A 20,620-nucleotide genomic window follows, 5' to 3' on the forward strand; every position below is an offset into this window, starting at 1 on the left:
TTTATTTCCATTTCTCTAGGAGGTGGGTCAAAAAGGACCTTGCTGTGATTTATGTCATAGAGTGTTCTACCTATGTTTTCCTCTAAGAGTTTGATAGTTTCTGGCCTTACATTTAGATCTTTAATCCACTTTGAGCTTATTTTTGTGTATGGTGTTAGGGAGTGATCTAATCTCATACTTTACAGGTACCTGTTGAATTTTCCCAGCATCACTTATTGAAGAGGCTGTCTTTTCTCCACTGTGTATTCTTGCCTCCTTTATCAAAGATAAGGTGACCATATGTGCATGGGTTTATCTCTGGGCTTTCTATCCTGTTCCATTGATCTATCTTTCTGTTTTTGTGCCAGTACCATACTGTCTTGATTACTGTAGCTTTGTAGTATAGTCTGAAGTCAGGAAGCCCTATTCCTCCAGCTCCATTTTTCATTCTCAAGATTGCTTTGTCTATTCAGGGTCTTTTGTGTATCCATACAAATTGTAAAATCTTTTGTTAGAGTTCTGTGAAAAATACCAGTGGTAGTTTGATAGGGATTGCATTGAGTCTGTAGATTGCTTTGGGTAGTAGGGTCATTTTCACAATGTTGATTCTTCCAATCCAAGAACATGGTATAACTCTCCATCTATTTGTATCATCTTTAATTTCTTTCATCAGTGTCTTATAATTTTCTGCATACAGGTCTTTTGTCTCCTTAGGTAGATTTAGTCCTAGATATTTTATTCTTTTTGTTGCAATGGTAAATGGGAGTGTTTTCTTAATTTCAATACAATCTTACCTTAAGAAACAGGAAACATCTCAAATAAACAACCTAACCTTGCACCTAAAGCAATTAGAGAAAGAAGAATAAATAAACCCAAAGTTAGCAGAAGGAAAGAAATCATAAAGATCAGATCAGAAATAAATGAAAAAGAAATGAAGGAAATGATAGCAAAGATCAATAAAACTAAAAGCTGGTTCTTTGAGAAGATAAACAAAATTGATAAACCATTAGCCAAACTCATCAAGAAAAAAAGGGAGAAGACTCAAATCAATAGAATTAGAAATGAAAAAGGAGAAGTAACAACTGACACTGCAGAAATACAAAAGCTCATGAGAGAGTACTACAAGCAACTCTATGCCAATAAAATGGACAACCTGGAAGAAATGGACAAATTCTTAGAAATGCACAACCTGCCAAGACTGAACCAGAAAGAAATAGAAAATATGAACAGACCAATCACAAGCACTGATGTTGAGACTGTGATTTAAAATCTTCCAAAAAACAAAAGCCCAGGACCAGATGGTTTCACAGGCAAATTCTATCAAACATTTAGAGAAGAGCTAACACCCATCCTTCTCAAACTCTTCCAAAACATAGCAGAGGGAGGAACACTCCCACACTCATCCTACGAGGCCACCATCACCCTGATACCAAAACCAGACAAAGATGTCACAAAGAAAGAAAACTACAGGCCAATATCACTGATGAACATAGATGCAAAAATTCTCAACAAAATACTAGCAAACAGAATCCAACAGCACATTAAAAGGATCATACACGATGATCAAGTGGGGTTTATTCCAGGAATGCAAGGATTCTTCAATACATGCAAATCAATCAACGTGATACACCATATTAACAAATTGAAGGATAAAAACCATATGATCATTTCAATAGATGCAGAGAAAGCTTTCGACAAAATTCAACACCCATTTATGATAAAAACCCTGCAGAAAGTAGGCATAGAGGGAACTTACCTCAACATAATAAATGCCATATATGACAAACCCACAGCAAACATCGTCCTCAATGGTGAAAAACTGAAACCATTTCCACTAAGATCAGGAACAAGACAAGGTTGCCCACTCTCACCACTCTTATCCAACATAGTTTTGGAAGTTTTAGCCACAGCAATCAGAGAAGAAAAAGAAATAAAAGGAATCCAAATCAGAAAAGAAGAATTAAAACTGTCACTGTTTGCAGATGACATGATACTATACATAGAGAATCCCAAAGATGTTACCAGAAAACTACTAGAGCTAAGCAATGAATTTGGTAAAGTAGCAGGATACAAAATTAATGCACAGAAATCTCTGGCATTCCTATACACTAATGATGAAAAATCTGAAAATGAAATTAAGAAAGATCCTGTCTTTTGATTTGCTAATGGGTTACGTGCTAACTACAGAATTTGAATTAAGATCCAGAGCTTCCTGACTCCCATGACAGATTTCCATCTGTTTATATAGTTAAAACCCATCTAAAAGTTTGTCCCTTTTTCAAAGACATACTGTCAATGCAATCACTTCACTGTAAAACAGGGTGTCTCTCTAAGTGTTTCCACTGTCTGTGTTGGATGAAATTCTACAGTATTTGCATAGCACGTGCCTCTATTTTTTTTCAAGTCAATACTGCCTGCAAAACAAGGGAATCTAATTAGAAACTTGATTTGAAGAAGAAACGGTGGGGCTAGTCACAGCCTGCAGCTGAAGAAGCAAGTCATTCTTTTCCTGGTGTAGGGAGATTTGCTTGGCTTTCAGCTCCTCCCTCAGAGATTCTGATTTCGCCAACGCTTTTTGCAGCTGCACACACTCTTCCTTCAGTCCAGCTACCTCCTTTCCCATTCCTGCAGATCTAACAAAAGGCTTGATCTTGAAGAAGAGCCTCATCCACGGCCAGCCCTTCACAGCCATGAAAGCTCTTACGTTCCACTGGATCAAAAGAAGTGCATCCCTAAGTCGAGGGGGAAAAAAAGAAAAAGAAAAGAAAGTTAACCTAGACTATTTAAAAGAGTTATTTTCCGGATTTCCCTGGTGTTGGGTGGTTAAGAATCTGCCTTCCAATTCAGGGGACACAGATTCGATCCCTGGTCCAGGAAGATCCCACATGCTGCGGAGCAACTAAGCCCGTGCACCACAACTACTGAGCCTCCGAGCCACGTGCTGCAACTACCGAACCCGTGTGCTGCAACTACTGAAGCCCACATTCATAGAGCTCGTGCTCTGCAACAAGACAAGCCATTGCAATGAGAAGCCCGTGCACTGTAATGAAGCGTATCCCCCACTTGCTGCAACTAGAGAAAGCCCACACGCAGCAATGAAGACCCAACGTAGCCAAAAATAAATAAAATTTTAAAAAATAAAAATTAAAAAATTTAAAAGTAAAGGAGTTATTTTCCAAATTAAGATCCCTAATAAGCACATCTTTTTAGGAGTCATTATAAATCCTCATTAGTCTTCAAAGCACTTCTACATCCAAGCTCTCATCTGATTCTTTCAAAAACCCTTTGAGGGACTTCTGGGGCTAACAATGTTGTGGACTATTTGTCCTGAAAATGTTTCCACTACAAACATCCTTTAAATGAGAGCTGACCCTTAAAGAGGGTAAGAAGTATAGAGGGAGCTAAAAAAAAACAGCGAAGAGTGAATGCTTGTACAGTCTGACCATCCTTATGCAAGGAGGAAGCCAGGCTTGGTATTGTAGGGTTTGTATTTTTATATCCTTGTGGATAAAGAGACAGGCTGTGATTTTCAAAGAATTTCCCCTTATTGAAAAGGGGGATTTAAAAATTCACCCACTGGCACAGAGAGAAGTCAAAGAGAAGCACATCTGATTTGGTCTGGGCTCAGGGTGAAGAAAAAAGATCTTACGCTAAGAATTTTTTTTATATACTATGAATCAGCACCACCAGCATGTTTGAGATTTAAATTATACTACCGGATTAGTGCAGAAATACACAAGAAATTAGCATAATCATTTTTTTACACTGGTAATAAATACCCTTTGGGCCCTTGGGGGAAAAATACAAAAGTGCACTGAAGAAAATACCCTAAAATCAAGCACTAGAGATTTTCTTAAAGTCCCCTTGAAGATGAGCTTACAATTCAAAATTACAAAACACATATAGAGGGGCTTCCCTGGTGGCGCAGTGGTTGAGAGTCCGCCTGCCGATGCAAGGGACACGGGTTCGTGCCCCGGTCCGGGAGGATCCCACATGCCGCGGAGCGGCTGGGCCCATGAGCCATGGCCGTTGAGCCTGTGCATCCAGAGCCTGTGCTCTGCAATGGGACAGGCCACAACAGTGAGAGGCCCGCGTACTGAAAAAAAAAAAAAAAGAAAGGAATTAATCTAAACTGATTCAAGAAGAAAAAAATCTCAATAGGCTTGTATCTATTAAATAAATTAAATCAAAATTGTAAAATCTGTCATGAAAGAAACACCAGATCTAGATGGTTTTATAGGCAAATTTTACCAAGCACTCAAAGACAGATAATCAAAATAAATTGTTTCATGTTTTGAAAAGAGAAAATATTGCCTAACTCTTTTATGAGGTTAAGGTAACCTTGATTCAAAGTCAGATAACAGCAGAAGAAACAATTACAGGCCAAACTTATTCATGAACATTGAGGCAAAAATACTATAATACTATAACCCATCCCACAATGTATGAAAAATATCATATTTTATAAACAAAGTGGGTTTAACTTTTTTTAATCTATTAATTTAATTCAACACATTTATGGGTTAGATGCAAAAGAAGAATTTAACCCTTTCTTGGTAAACGTGCTTAACAAAATAAGATGGAACGAATGTCCTGTATACAATAAATCATATCTACCAAAAAAAAATCTACAGAAAACATGATATTAAGAGGAAAATGATATCTTTCCCCAAAGTCAGAAATATGACTAAGTCTGGCAAAAGTTTTTGAAGTTGAAATACCACAAGTTGGTGAGAATATAGAGCCATGGGACTTTCATATACTTCTGGTAAAGAGCAAAACAGAAAGCATTTTGGCAACATCTCATAAAGTTGGAGTTGTGTATAGCCTAAAACCTAATAATTCATACCTTAGAGAAATGCCACTCAAAGTGTGGGTCTCGGTCAGCTGCTACCTAGGTACTATCAGCCAATGGACCAGCATTTTGAGTAACACTGCCCTCAAGAAACTCTTGCATATATGCAGGGGAAGACATTTACAAAATCGTCACTGCAGAACTGTTTGTAATAGCAAAAACTTTTAAATAACTTAAGTTTACTTGAGCTGGGAAATGGATAAATAAATTGTGGTATATTCATATGATGGAATACTACATACCAGTTAAGATCAATAATCTAACCTTAGATTTATCAACATTAATAAATTTAAAAGTTAGTACTGAATGTAAAGAACAAATTTTAAGATAATACACAGAGCATATTTATGTGAAGACTAAAAACATGCAAAATCATGTAACTTTTTAAGGACACCTGCATATCTCCACAGAACTTGGATCAAGGGAGAAATATGCAAGGGGCTTCAACTGAGTCTGTTAGTTTATTTTTTAAATATATTGTGAGTAACTACAGAAGAATGTTAAACTTTATATATGAAATATGAATGAAACAGAGGGATAAAAACAAATTCAGGATCTCAGGAGCTAGGAACAGGATCTGGATCAAGGGAGAAATACACAAAGGGTTTCAACTTTTTTAATTATTTATTTTTAAGTTGTGAGATATTACAGAGAAAATGTTAGGAACTGATGTACTTTGATGATAGTTCCATGAGTATGCATTATAATATTTTCTGTATTTTTTGTATTTTAAATATTACATAATAATTCCTTTAAAGTCATTCTATGATTTAGAGAGAATGGATAGTAAAGACCTCATTTTAGAGATGAAGGAAGTGAACTTGAGAAATTAAGAGTCTTACCCAAGTTTACAAAACTGGTCATAGAAGGCATGTCTCCTGAACCCCAAACTCTCATAAACTCCCACACCACATTGGGCACTGTATGGAGGTCACAGAAGACTCTTAGTAAATGTCTCTCTAATATCCTTGACATCACCATGTAATAATATTTTTCTTCTTCAGGGAAACAGAGGGAATTAACAGACTGTCAAGTAAGCAAATTATACCAAGACCTGTGGACCTCTCTCCAGAAGGTAAACTGTGCTATGGTAAAAAGTAAATACGACAACCACAGAATCCCTTACTCATAGTCCCTCTGTTTGGAGATTTTGTTAGCTTGCTTTCCATGATTCTATTAAAGGTTTTCTTCTATTAAACAAAATCTATGCCTCCGTGTCCAGAGGTGATGATAAATGTCCCTAGTGAACCTGCCTGAAATGAAGTAACAGAGTTATGGTTACATGTCACCAAGAGTAAGTTTCTGACCCAGAGGAGGCTGTAAAGTGATCAGAACACCTACCTACTTTGCAGCAAACTTCCCCACAGAGCTGGCTGTGAGATGCATGCAAACACTTCTAGGTCTGCTTCTGTTTTGAATTATGAGTCACACTGCTCTCAGAGATCCAGACTTGGCCAATTATAAAGAATCCCTCCAAAGGGAAGACTGGAAGCAGTGCAAGAAATATCTGAATTATGCTTATTCTTAGTTAGATAGGGTAATAGAAGCCCTTTGTGCTCTGTTTGGTGTTCCATAATTTTAAAAATTTCAAGTTAAGTCCCAGACTAAGCAGAGGTGGCAGATCTCTTTACCCTGACCTATTGTAAGGCAATGAGCTAAAGTCACATTGACTGAGGCACACCATTACTCTAGCAGTGGGGACGCAGGGTGGGGATATCATACCTCTCTCCCAGAATCCTCTGGAATTTGATTTGCATCAATTTTCCCCGTACCCTGGCTTGGAACAATGTAAAGACTTTAGATGGTCTCTCATCTCTCATTGCTTTCAGTTGGCCCAGAAAGCCGGCTTTTAAAAACACCTAAAAGAAATGTCAGATGTTACTTCTACTCATAGTGGGCATTCAGTAAATGCCTGTTGAATGGCCCTGTGAGCGATTGATGTATTTGTTTATCAGTTCTACTACTTGTTAATATTTCTTAATGTGTAAAATGTAAATTCTAGAAAGTTTGGTTTTATAAACCTAAAGTTTGCCACACACACACAAAAAAACAACTTTATTTAATCCTGTGGTTATATTGGTTCCTTAAGAACTTAGACTATCCTCCTCCTGATCTATTAGTAATGTCTAGGTTGTCTAGGGAACTTGGTTTACGTTTTAAGATAGGCCCAGGCAGGGGTCTGCACAGTTTTTCTGTAAAGGGCCAGATAGTAAATACTTTTAGGCTTTACAGGCCACACACAGTCTCTGTAGAACCTCCACTCCCACCCCCATCGCCCTCCTTCTCCACCTCCTCTCTTTCTTCTATTTCTTCTTCTTCCTCCTCTTTAAAAATAACCCTTAGAAAATGTCAAACTATATTCATCTAGGGGGGCCATATAAAAAATAGGCCATGGATATGACCCTTAGGCCATAACTTGCTGACCTCTGCTCTAGAGAAAGTCACTTTTGTCTTAGACAATAAAAAATACGCATAAATATTTTTTCAAGAATCATTAGTAATGGCCAAGATGAGGTGAGTGAGGTACCTAAAGCACAAATTTTAAGGAAGCACTCACTTTCAGGGTTGTACAAGTCAGTACTTATACAACCTGAAGAGTGAGTGCTGCCTTAAATTTTGTGCCTTAGGAGGCTGTCTCAATTCATGCTAGTCCTGCCCTAGATGAGTAGTATTCAGCAAAAATAACTAAACATACAAGGAAGCAAGGCACCAGGAGTGAAAATCAGCAGAAACAGACTCTCAGGTATTCAAAATGTGGGAGTTGAGTAATATTTTATAATCATGTCCAACAGAGTTCTTTTTCTTAAGCTCTTCATCCCAGACCCTCCAATTCTCCTTCAAATAATTTGGCCTTTATATGGATGTCATTAGAAACCACCTGATATTGACTAATGGATAAAACCAAATCTGTTAGTCAGAAGTTTCCCAAAATATGTGGATCATGTTAAGATCTTCAAGATGAAGCAGAATTTAGTGAATCACATTTAAGGAAATTAATTTTGGATTCATTTTTTGGATGGTAGGGTTGACCTTAACATTTTTTTTTTTTTTCCTGTGGTACGCGGGCCTCTCACTGCTGTGGCCTCTCCCGTTGCGGAGCACAGGCTCCGGACGTGCAGGGTCAGTGGCCATGGCTCACGGGCCCAGGCGCTCCGCGGCATGTGGGATCCTCCCGGACCGGGGCACAAACCCGCGTCCCCTGCATCGGCAGGCGGACTCTCAACCACTGCGCCACCAGGGAAGCCCGACCTTAACATTTTTAGACAGTCTTTCAGAATTAATTTCCTGAAAGTGTACTTGTGGATGAATCAGTTCACATGCAGACAAGCAGTTATCTCCAGTAAGTTGGTTCAATTTTGTCTAGCTCTGATGTGTATACACATTTTCTAGCACACTAAAGTTGATTCAGTATTTTATATCTTGGCACAAACTTGCTTAGATGAATAATTATAAAAATGTAAATGTAGTCAAGACTGAGGTTCAAAAAACATTGAATTTTGAATTCGCTCTCTCAAATAGTGCTGAAGTTTTCAGTTTCACCGGAGCTCTGTTTGTATTAGTTGTGGTCACAAGAGCTGTAGAATGCCTTATAATTGCACTTTCATGGGTATTTTAAGATACACAGACTTTCCTCCCACTCTTCTCCAAAAGCATTCTTTGTAGTTCTCTGGTTACCTTAGTGATTCCAAAGTGGTACTGTGTATGGTCTATCTCCAAGGAGCCAAGTAATTCTTCAGCTGCTTTTCTGCTGCTCACAAACTTGCTCTTTGGAAAGGCCCTTTGTTTCAGAATGTAGTACCTAATTTAAAATAAGCAAAGAATAAATCCTGAGGTTGAGGTGCAAATAAAGAAAAATCTGGACAAGTGAGACAAAAGGAGGTATATATAGACTTCCACCCCTCCTACCAATATGTTCAATTTTCACAAAACTCTTGGCAGTAATAATGAGAATACGAGCAATAATTCCTTACTTTGGAATAATAGTTTGTACTTTTCATAGTGCTGTAGAGACCACCTCACTTGATTCTCGGCTCAATTAGGGAGGGAGGGAGGGAGAGATTAGGAGAAAGAGAAGGAAAGAGGCAGGCTTAAGTACATCTCTATCGTGCAGATAAGGAAACTGAAAAGCAGAGACGTTAAAGGTCTTTTCCAAGATTCCCTCACCCTAATGGTGAATTGGTGGAAAGCTAGAAATATACTTCTTAATTCTGACACAGGTACTCTTTCTACTCTACTCTACTTTGCTCACATTTGCTTGATCACCTACAATTTACACATTTAGAATTTGGGAAATAGAAAGCAAAGGTGCCTCTTCTGCCTTCTGCTGCACTCCCTGCTGGCTTCCTTCCTCTCACAGGATTGCTAGTAAAGCAACAGCCTGCTTGGATGGCAGCTACGATTAAGTACATACAACATTTCAGAGACTCAATTCAGCTTCCATATCGTTCTTCTCTATATATTTCTTCTATATGTGGGTCTATTATCCAGTAATAGAGATTTAAGGATATTACATCTACATAGATGTTGGATTTAAGGGGAAATAATAATGGAACTCTGTCATCATATATCTCACCGCCACCAAAACACATCGATCTGTAGTCTGGAGGATATCAACCAAACAAACAATGCATGCCTAAACACTCCAAGAGAAGAAAACGAAATGGACTGCCCCAGGCTTCTTGGATCCTGGGGTGTATGTTTACCTTTGTTTAAAATCAGCATACAGCGGTCGGTTTGGAAAACCTTCACTGCATATCCTGATCCCTTCCAAGACACCATTACAGCGCAGCTGCTGTAGAACCAAATAAGCACATCCATTACATCTGAAGAAAAACGGTCACAATGAGTCCATGTCTAAAAAAATGCTTACCCTAGATTTTGTCCTAATTGCTGCATCTGAGGTTAAAAGAGTTTGAATCTAGTGTTCTCTACATCATAGATAAGAGGATTCACTCACTCCCAGCCTCATGGCACTCAAAGTACCCATCCTATTATGTAGGAGTCTCCGAATAGGATTTACCTGGAATGAAACCTTTAGTTCACAGTTAGTCAAGATTTTATAAGCAAATACTCCTAGAAGATGAAAAAAATACATTTTTGCTAGAAGGTAAATGACTGGCATTATACTCATTTGCCAGCCAAAAACCAGCTAAAGAGGGGATAAAACACAAAAGAGAACTGGCATCTCCAAGTAAGAAGGGGAGGGATTACAGGAAGGGGGAATACAATGAAAGGGGAAGGTGAGAACAGCCACAACATTGTGTTTACTGTTCTGTATTAGGAAAGAATGGGCCACATCCCGGCCTACTTCTCTCCTGATTATCTTGAGAAAGCCTAAGTTCTATTCGATAGTATAAGCATTCTCCTAGTACCCCTTTGTTCCTGAGATGGAGCCCACTAGAACTGCAGCTGCAATCTCTGATAGGAGCCTTAGAAAAGCCAACCAATGAGCCACTGTATCTGGCTCTCAGCAAGGCTTCTGGAAGAAGCCAAGCAGCACTCTCCTAACAAAGACCTGCTAGAGTGTTATAAGGAGAATGGAATGAGATGATTCTCTGCTTATGCCCGGGGTCACAGAAATAAACTCTAAGCCATATATTCATAGTCCTGCACTCCCATCCCTTTCATAGACAGAAACAGATCATCTGTAAGAAGGAGCAGAAGTGGAGTTCTATGACACAATAGGGTCAAGCATGCTCATTCCCTTTAAGGACATATGAAGAACTGTTTTGATTAGATCATGAAGCTTTTCTTATGACTTTCTCTTAAGACTTAGGAAAAAAAAAAAAAAACCTGCTGAAATCAGAGCTGATTCGATGGGAGTCAACTCTAATAGGTAACAGAATTGCTCCAAAATAGAGGTAGCTAATTAGATTCCTTGCTAGATGGAAGCAGTGTCCCTAGATGCATTAAGAAACCCAGCTGATAAGAAACAATGAGGCAAAAACATACAGCGTGAATGCACATGAAGGGTTTGCATTGCAAAAACTCAAACTGCAGCATCATTGTTTAGCATCACACTTTCCCAGAATAGGTCACAGGCTGTCAAGATGGGAGTCTTAATTACAGGAGGTTAATAAAAATGCAAGGTACTACAGAACCTCAGAAATCAGAATCAACAACATCTGGCTACATATTCCAAGGGTGATTAGTGCTCTGAAGACATAAGTGCTTGTCACATATACAACTTTGAGGCTGACAGCCTCCAACCAAGCTCCACAGAAGCCTGTAATTCCAAACAGAAGCCTGGGAATCTTCAAATCCAAGATGTAAGGAAAGTGATCCATGTAATTAATATCTGTAAAAACTTTGTTTTGTTAATTAAAAACATAAATAATTCACAACCACCTATCTATCTCATCACCGCCCTAGCACCATCCATTCATCAAAAAGTATTCACTACAAAAGCCAAGAAATGGAAACATTCTAAGTGTCCACTGATGGATGAATGGATAAAAAAGTTGTGGTATATGTGTATAATGGAATATTATTCAGCCATATAAAAGGAGGAAATCCTGCCATGTGTGATAACACAGAAGGACCTCGAGGGCATTATGCTAAGAGAAATAAGCCAGACAGAGAAAGACAAATACCATACAATCTCATTTATGGTTCTAGATATTTTCACCATAAGCTTCTTTGTCAAAAGTATTTTTGCTACAAATGTTTTCACTGCATAACTAATTGGCCATGCAGCAATTTTGCCATAAAAGATAGAATAACTGGTTGACAGTTTGGTTTCAACTGGTTGACAATTTGGTTTCATTTCTCCATTGACACAATACTCCCATTTTCTATACATGAATCTGAAAGAGGCTGAGGGGCCTCAGAGGTGCAGAGTTGAACCCACATTTTCCATAGAACTTGGAACATCTACCAACAGACATGTGACAATATGCCAAGAACAAACAACAGTGTGGAAGGCTTTCATAACACAACACAAAGCTGTTACAAACATGTATCCTAGTATTTGGAAACCGATACCTCTCTCAATGAGGGAAGAAATTTTAGCAAAAAAGAAAATGTGTGATGCAGAACAAGGAGATGAATCAACAAGCCAAAAAATGTATAATGAACTATGAACAAAGACTTGGAAGATAAATGCTTAGGTTCAACCCACAAAGTAAAATCAGATATTTGTACCATATTGTCGTGAATCTACACACATTTTAAATTTATTCAAATATTTTATATTTCACAATAGTCTTTTTAATTTTGTTATTCATTTTTCACGTTTCATTATGTCCTTTTTAATGTCCCTCTTTTATTTTTTGTTATTTTATCTTTTATGACAAAATTGCCTTATGGCCAATTAGTTATGTGGGGAAAACGTTTGCAGCAAAAATGCTTGGGGCAAAGATGTTAATAGCAAAGAAGCTTATGGTGAAAATGCCAGACACACTCACTTAAATGTGGAATCTTCAAAAACCAAACAAACTCATAGAAAAAGAGAGTCGATTTGTGGTTACCAGAGGTGGGGTGGAGGAGTGGAACTTGGATGAAGGTGGTCAAAAGGTACAAACCTCCATTTTTAAGATAAACAAGTACAAGGGATGTAATGTGCAACATGATGACTATAGTTAACACTGCAGTATGGTATGTTGAAAGTTATTAAGAGAGTAAATACTAAGAGTTCTCATCACAAGGAAACATTTTTTTTCTCTTTCTTTTTTTTGTATCTGTAAGAGGCGATGGATGTCAACTAAACTTATAATCATTTCATGATGTATGTAAGGCAAACCATTATGCTGTATACCTTAAACGTATAGAGTGCTGCGTGCCAATTATATCTCAATAAAATTGGAAGAAAAATAAAATACTTCTTAAAAAGTATCTACTGCCCAGAAGTACATAACTAAAGAGACAGGTAGTTTTAAGGAGAGGGAAGATATTACTATTATAAGGAAGACTAGAGGGAGAACTCAACAATTAGAAATGGATTTAGAAACTCTCTTTATGGTCAATTTAGATAATTTAGAACAAATGATTTCCTTTATGCTTAAATATCTACTTTAATCCCCAAATTGATTATTCAATCCCTTCTTATTATACTTTGCCCTTGTAGACAATGGCACAGAAGCTCATCCACATTTTAGCGTGAAATTCAAGGAGGAATTTAAATGATAATGTCAAGCATTCTAATGTTATCCAATTGAGTCTGCTTTGTGAAATCCTTCTGTATGTCCACTTGAATCTCAATTCAAAGGCAATCTTGAGGAGGTTTAAAAAACTCACTTTTAACTTATTTTAGCTTTTCTATCTGAAAATCTACCCTTATATAAAACAAACTGGTAAATATTTCATTAAAAGACATTCAACATAGCTTAAATCAAATGAATTTCCTAGTGTGGATTACAAAGAAATCTATTTACCTGACATTTTGTTCACATTGGGATTTATGCACCTCAAAAATGAGGTGCTGTTGATTTCAGGTTAGTCATCAACTTATTTAGGTTTTCCTAAAACAGAGACCATAACCAACACAAAATCACTTTGCAAATCATTAAAAACACCAATCTATGTCACAAAGGTCTCCATGTTGACCAACTTAGTCTTAAAGCCAGATGCATAGCAACAATAAAATAATGAATTCAACATTCTTCCCTGCTTACCAAAATACATTATTTCCTTCCCTTGACAAGTCAATATTTATCTGACTGACATAGTTCTGTTGTGTATCATATCTACCTGTTTTAAATTTGGTAGCAATACTTTATGAATGGACAATAAAATGGCTTGAAGAAAGAAACTGTTTCTCAAGTTTCCTGCCTGGAAAATTTTTATCTTAGCTCAGTTTCTCTGGAAGCAGAATCTGAGATGGAGATTCTCATTCAAGAGATTTATTTGGAGAAGGAGGGAAGTACAGTAGGGCAGGGGGAGAAAAAAGCAGTGGTATGGACTCAGTTTAGTCTGAGTCCTGCAGAATCTCTGAGCACAAATGCACCAATTATACTACAGTTGGTACCTCCTTGAGACAAGGGAGGGGCCAGAATCTGAAGAGGAGAGTAAGGAGACAGATTAGCTTCCCATTCGACCAAGGGCAATACTGGCAACTGTGAATTATTATAAGCTAATATTTTCATAAGTGGTAAGATGGGCTGATAAAGGGGATCTAAGTAGGACACTGACAGTGTCCACGAAAGTCCATTAATATCAAGATAATCTTTAACTTTTCCAACTTGGTTAACTTCAGATACTTTATCCTTATTTGAAGATGTAAAATTTCAAATAAGTAATAACATATGCAGATTGTGAGGTAGTTAATATATGAATAGATGCAATTAAAAATTACTTTATGCAGAGATGCAACCATTTGGAATGAAGCTCCTTTCTTGCCTTTCTTCTCCCCAAACTGTAGAGCTAAAAAAAGAAGAAGAAAAGCACTAAAAAGGCCCTTTTCTGTCACATTACCAAACCCTGCTGATGAAAGCATAAATGTGTCAAAGTTCTAGAAGCAATATGGCTATGTCTACCAAAAGCTTTAAAAATATTCATGTCTCAACACAAAAGTCTATTTCTGGTGCTTTTCCTTAAGGAAATAGGCAACTGTGCACAGATACTCACTGCAGCATTGTTTAGTCATTAAAACAAAAAAAGCAAAAAATGTAAATGGTAACAAACGTCTACCAACAGGAGATTGGTTACTTAAATTATGAAAGAGTATGCGTACAATGAAACACTGTAATCTTTTAAAATGATGATGCAGATCCATAGAACTGGCATGGGAAGATTGCTCGGATTTATTTTGAGAGAAAAATTAGGCTACAAAATAGTTTGTATATTATGATACTGAGTGTGTATACATGTTTTTAAGTGTGATTGTATTATGGGTGACTATATACATAAAAAATGTTGGGTAGAGTATACACTAAAATATTAGCAATTGTGATCTCTCTATGTGAGATCAAAGGTAACTTTTATGTTCCTCTTTTTAGTTTTTCTATATTGTCTGTGTTTGGGGCAACACTCATGCATTACTTCTGCAATTTATAAAAACAATCTATTCCCACTTTCTTGAAGCAAAGGAATCTATGCTAAGCCAAACTGTTTTACAAACATTTGTGTAGCGCTAACTCATGAAGGTACAAAAGCATAACAACAAAACCCATAGGCAATCTGGAAAAAAAGGGCCAGCTGTCAATATGAAAAACTGATAAAATACTCTCTAGCTTGAGTAGCAACTGTGCTGAGGCAGATGTCATGAAGTTTAATCACTGATGTCCTATTGACATGCCCCAAGCCTTCCAAGTGAATCACTTGACTTCTTTGTACTTCCCCATGGAAAGGGGATATTACTACCTTCCTTTAATTTTTTAAAAGAATTGTAACTGGTTTACAGTACTTGGATTCTCCAGAAGAAAGTATGGTTATTATGAGTAATTTAATTGGGATGAGTCAGAAACTTGGAGGCAAGTCCTTTTTCAGGGGGTCCTTAAAAAATAATGAAAAAGGACATTCTGGACAATTCTCTTCTAGTTCAAAAGAACACAGCACACCCGGAAGAGTCAGAAGATAATTTCCTCTCTCATTCTCTGCCCAAACCACTCTCTGATTTCTTATGACCAGAGAATTACTCATCTGGGAGCCATACACTTATGTGGCCACTGTTTATCAGACTTCTCAGAGGTACTTTAGAAGCTATTAGAATCAAGCAAACGCACTACCTGCAGATTTTCAGGGTCCATACACAATAGATTCCATTTCTCAAGCTCCTCTTGAGGCGGGCCAACAGGATTTCAGGCATGCTTCTGAATTATGTCATCATGTGCTAATGCGGCTGGGAAGTGCTAAATTCTCTCCATTCCCTGGCCATGCCATCAGGAGTCCCAAAGCAGGCAACAGGGGACAGGAGTGAGCTTGAAGCTGGGTGTAAGACAAGAGGGTGAGAATGTCAGAAAGTAAGAGGACACATCCCATTTAAAGAACAGCTAGTACAGTTTGCCCCATTGCTACAAGGGCATCTGAAACCAGACTGGCCAGATTTTCTATTTTCCCATAATTTCCATTTTTCAAAAGAAAAAGGAAACCCAAATGTGTACGTGAGAACTTCCAATTTTTTTTTTTTTAATCAGTGTGGACCAAACGTGTTTGAAGACCAGTTCTGCTCAGGAGATGCCAATCTGGCAGCTATGAACTGTGACAACTGTGTCCCTCTGCTGCTGGCAGTAGTCCAGACGTGAGGGTAATGGCAGCAACCTGGCCTCTGTGTCCTCCAAGGCTTTGTATCACGGTGCAGAAGTCTGAATTGGATCCTGAATCCAGGTAGCCTGTCCATCTCTCTGTTTTGTTTGTTTCCAGAAGACAGTGAGAGTGGAATAGGCACGAGGCTAGTAAGCACAAGTCCTGTTTCCTATCTTGCCTTTGCCATTTAGTAGTGTTAAATTAATGAAGCAAGGAGGCCATCAGACTGAGGTGGCTCTAATGCTGTGTGGCAGCCTATGTAAGCAAACAAAATCTAAGTCTGTTAATGCCCCAAGGTTACCAAATCAAAATGCTAAGGACAACCAACCACAAACAGCCAACTGGGCTTTAGATACAGCTAATCAATAATTTCTTCACTTTGCTTCTACCTTTTTTCTATAAAAGTCTCTCCCTGAGCTCCTGTGGGTGGAATGCTGTTAACCACTTCTGATTTGGTGCTGCCCAATTTCAATTGCTTTTTCCTCAAATAAACTCTTAAAAATTGTAATATGCCTGAGTTTATCTTTCAACAGTAGATTTGTGAAACTTTAATTCTGTACTTGCTCCTATAAGATAGGGAGAGATTTCCCTTTACATGAATCTAAAAGGGCTAGGACAAGGATTGAGTAAGATAATGTATCTAAAAGGGCTTTGTAAATTACAGACTACTAAACAAGATTGGTTGTTAGTTGGTCAGCAAGTATTTATGGAGTGCCTGCTAAACAGGCATCTGCTACGTGCTTGAGGATACACTTGAACAAGTGAGACATAATCTCTGCTCTCATGAAGCTTACAAAAACCCCATTACTATAATATAAAAGCACTGTGAAAGAGAATTCCAAGATATTTGGGGGATATGTATTAAAGGAGCTTGTTATCTCTCCCAAATCACTTATCAAAACATGGTTTTCTGCTGTCTCTTCAGCTTGGTTAAGTAGAAGATAAAAGCAGGCTGGAGCAGTCTCCTTGAAATCTCTCTACCTTAGAGCACCATTTCCCCGAAAAACCACCAGCCAGAGGACGGAAAGGCTAATAAGAGGGGATGACGCAGACCACAGGGATCAAACACAGATATCACAGGAAAGAAGCCAGGATTTTATAAGTGCTGAGGCAGACATGGGTTCCATTCGGAGGCTGAAAAATTGAGGAAGATTTTTCAACTCACCAGTGTTGGTACTGATGTAATTTTCGAAGAGTTTTGCCAGGAGTCTGTTGGACGACTTCTGAAATACAGCCACCACTGTTTCATTAAGAAAGGCTTTGTTCTTTTCAAGCCAGCCACTGATGTTATAAGGCACCTTTGGAAAGGCATGCAGTTCAGGTAACAAAAGAGGTGAATGCATATGTTACTTAGAAAATTGTGTATTCCTTTTAAAAAAATCGTAAATTGTGTGGGTCCTTTAATTTTAAATCAGTTTGATGTAACAGTACTGAATAAATACTCCAGAAATCTATGTGCAACCCAAAGAGATGCTCAGGCTTTACCATTTACATTGTGGAAAGAAAGGACGAGAAGGGGAGGGAGGGAGAGGGAGAAAGAATCAGGGAGGGAAAGAAACACCAAGGAGAGGTAGGAAGAAATAGATGGCGTTTCCAGGAGAAACAATTCACATCAGCCCTCCTTCATAGGCAAGAACAGATGCAATAAAACAACTGTCTCTGACACACAGTGAACATTCCAAAAACATTATCAATGATATTTTACTATAAATATCATTATAATTAATATTCAAGGATATCAAAGAAGAGATTTACAAGCATATCTAGGTACAACTGGCAGGTCATTTTTAGGTCAAAGTATTATTTTATCCTTCGTCAGTTCTCTTTTTGTGCCATTCAGAATTACTGACCAGAAGCATAAAAGCAGAAAGAAGGGGCATGCACACGCACACATACACACACACACACACTCCAGTGGGGAAATGAGGAGAGGGAGTGAGGGTTATTAGGAATCTTTGTTGGTCATAGTTTGGAGACCATTACTTCACAGTACTCTTTATGAGAGAAGGGGAAAAAAATCTTCAATAAAAAGATCAATTGAAATCACTCGTTCACACAATGTTAAGTTGAAAGGAAGGACAAGTAAGGAAAAGCCCATGTCTTTGTTGGTCTCCATAACTTTCTGAAGCTGTCTTACTTTGAGTTGGGGTGACAGAGTCGATTTTGAGATTTTTGACCTCTGTTTTTATAGTATGGGTGTTTCATATCCTAAGTGCTAAAAGGCTATACCAACTTTTTTGGGGGACCTGAGATTTATTTTGTTCATCTCTTTAATCTAAACTTTACTTATGTATTATCTAAGGATTTGGGCTGAGTACATTTGAAACAGAGGCAGGAAAATTCAGGGCTGAGGGTCTAGAGGTAACTTACCACTCCTGCACAATGGACAAGGTCAAAGTGAGCTTCATCTTTCTTCTTATTGTCAGGCTTGGGCTTCTGGAAATGAACTGGCTTTCCAAAATGGTTGTCAGAAAGTTTGGTCTTGAAAGTCACATCTGCAGCCTGATGAAACATACATTCCTCTTCAAGGATGGAAAAGATGCCCATTGGCTGTTGGAGATACAGATGAACAGCAGCTGAAAAAAACACCAGTAAGCAGTATTTTCAGTAGAGGGTCAATGTAAATTCTTTCCTGTGAACCTAATTAGTTGACAAAGAGAAAGGAGCTTCACTACATATAATTAGCCAAACATCCATTCAACAAATATTTATTAAATACCTACTAGGTACCAGGCACCAGCAGGAGCTGGGGATGAAGCCATGAGCCACATTCACAAAGTGTCTGTCCTCAGGGTACTTACATTCTAGTGGAGCAGACAGACAATAAACAAGTAAACACTAAATAAATAACTTAGTTTCGCATAAAGGCTCTGAAGAAATCATGCAAAGTAAAGAGAGAGAATGACTGGGGCTATGTGAGAGCTATTTTAGTAGGAGAGTCCAGTAAAACCCTCTGACCTGAATGAGAAGAGCAAATCCTGAGAAGACCTGTGCACAACTGTACTGGGCAGAAAAATGAAGAGTGCAAAGGCCCTGAGGCAGGAGCACCCTTGGCAAATTTCAGGTCCTACCAGGGGCAAGTGTGGACAGAGCAGAGCTAGTCGGAGAGAGTGCGTGGAAGGAGAGATGCAGTACTGGATCCCAAAGGCTTTATAGGCCATGGTAAGACATTTGGATTTTACTTTAAGTGTAATGGGAGGCCTTTGGAGATTTTTTAAGTGATGTGATTTAATTAATACTTGAAAAGGATTATTTGTTTAGGAAGGGGTTGGCAAAGTAAAGCCTATGGGCTAATCCTGCCTATGGTCTGTATTGGAAAGCCGGTGAGCTAATAATGGTTTTTACATGTTTAAAGGGTTGTTTAAAAAAGCAACCAAGAAAGGATATGTGATAGAAAACTGATGACAGCATCAGAAAGCTTTTTCTCTAAAGGGCCATATAGTAAAGCTCTTAGACTTTGTGGGCCACAGAGTCTCTGCTGCTCCTTTGCCATCAACTCAGTCATTTCAGTCCTGAAAGCACTAATTGACGATATGTAAATAAAACAGTTGATTGATAGTGTTGGAGACTGTGAGAGGTCACTGAAACGTGATGCTGGTGGAGAGTAGAGCTGAGTCATAGCTTGCTGATGGATAGAACGTGGGGTGTAGTAGAAAGAGGAAGGATGACCAGGTTTTGGTTTGAGCAAATGGGTAGTGGATGCTGCCATTAACCAATATAGGGTATATACAGATGGGGAAAAACAGGTATGTGTGGGGGGGAAAGATGAAGGATTCCTACATTTGCGAATCTATTTGTGGATTTGTATGTTCATTTATCTACTCCACAAACATTTTTGAAATGCCTTCTATGAACAAATCACTGTGCCAAACACTTTGGGTTATAACAGAAGAATCAGACATGGGCTCTGGCTGCAGAGCATCTAACTGAGAAGACAACACATGCACATAATATGTAGACTACAAAGCAAACAGAAAATATCATGAGAGTTCCAAGATAGAACCATGACCCCTTGGTCCAACAACATAGATTTCATGATTCTCTACCAATCCTTTGTACCTAAGAACCACAAATGCTCAGGTTTGGGAGAGACATAGGTCTGGCCCAACCCACCGAAAAGCTCCTTGAATTCCATTTACAATTTCTCTCTAAAAAGTAGGTTAGCCTATGCTTGAATATTTTCATGGAGAAGGAACACACCAACTCCGAGTCAAGGCTCTGGCTGGGTGATATATGAAAAGAAAATTTTTTTGTGGTTTAGAATCCTTTGTTCAAAATTATGCCACTGGAGCATACGAATGGGTCTAATTTGGATTATTACATTCTTGAAGAACATGTTTTTTATCCACCTGAGTCTATCATTCTAATATACGGACTATGGTTTTCTACCTCTTTTGTCTAGTCTCATAGACTTAGAATCTGCACTTTATAGAAAATGTATTGAATGACATTCCATCAATAACTCTTGTACTGAAGGGCTCTGGCACATCTTCTTTCTTCCCAAGCATCCAGGTGGGGGATGATGCAGTGAGTAAATATGCAAAGTCTTGCTCCTGGCGGCACTGACCTTGCAAGTTCTTGGCAAAGTGAGAAATGTGGAGGAGA

The 20,620-nt window shown here is 38.2% G+C and overlaps 1 protein-coding gene across 1 annotated transcript in view; it reads right to left on the bottom strand.

The window, feature by feature from the left end:
* The window catches only part of MYH15 (myosin heavy chain 15), a 164,212-nt gene that overhangs the window by 77,282 nt on the left and 66,310 nt on the right, over window positions 1-20,620 (bottom strand). Inside the window, 10 exon segments of the mRNA XM_069540651.1 lie at window positions 812-818; window positions 2,456-2,711; window positions 6,557-6,693; window positions 8,510-8,633; window positions 9,538-9,657; window positions 13,212-13,242; window positions 13,245-13,293; window positions 14,127-14,194; window positions 17,181-17,313; window positions 18,386-18,565. Coding sequence (XP_069396752.1) covers window positions 812-818; window positions 2,456-2,711; window positions 6,557-6,693; window positions 8,510-8,633; window positions 9,538-9,657; window positions 13,212-13,242; window positions 13,245-13,293; window positions 14,127-14,194; window positions 17,181-17,313; window positions 18,386-18,565 — 1,105 coding nt within the window.

Source organism: Delphinus delphis, chromosome 4 (genome assembly GCF_949987515.2).
Source record: "Delphinus delphis chromosome 4, mDelDel1.2, whole genome shotgun sequence".
Taxonomy (NCBI): Eukaryota; Metazoa; Chordata; class Mammalia; order Artiodactyla; family Delphinidae; genus Delphinus; species Delphinus delphis.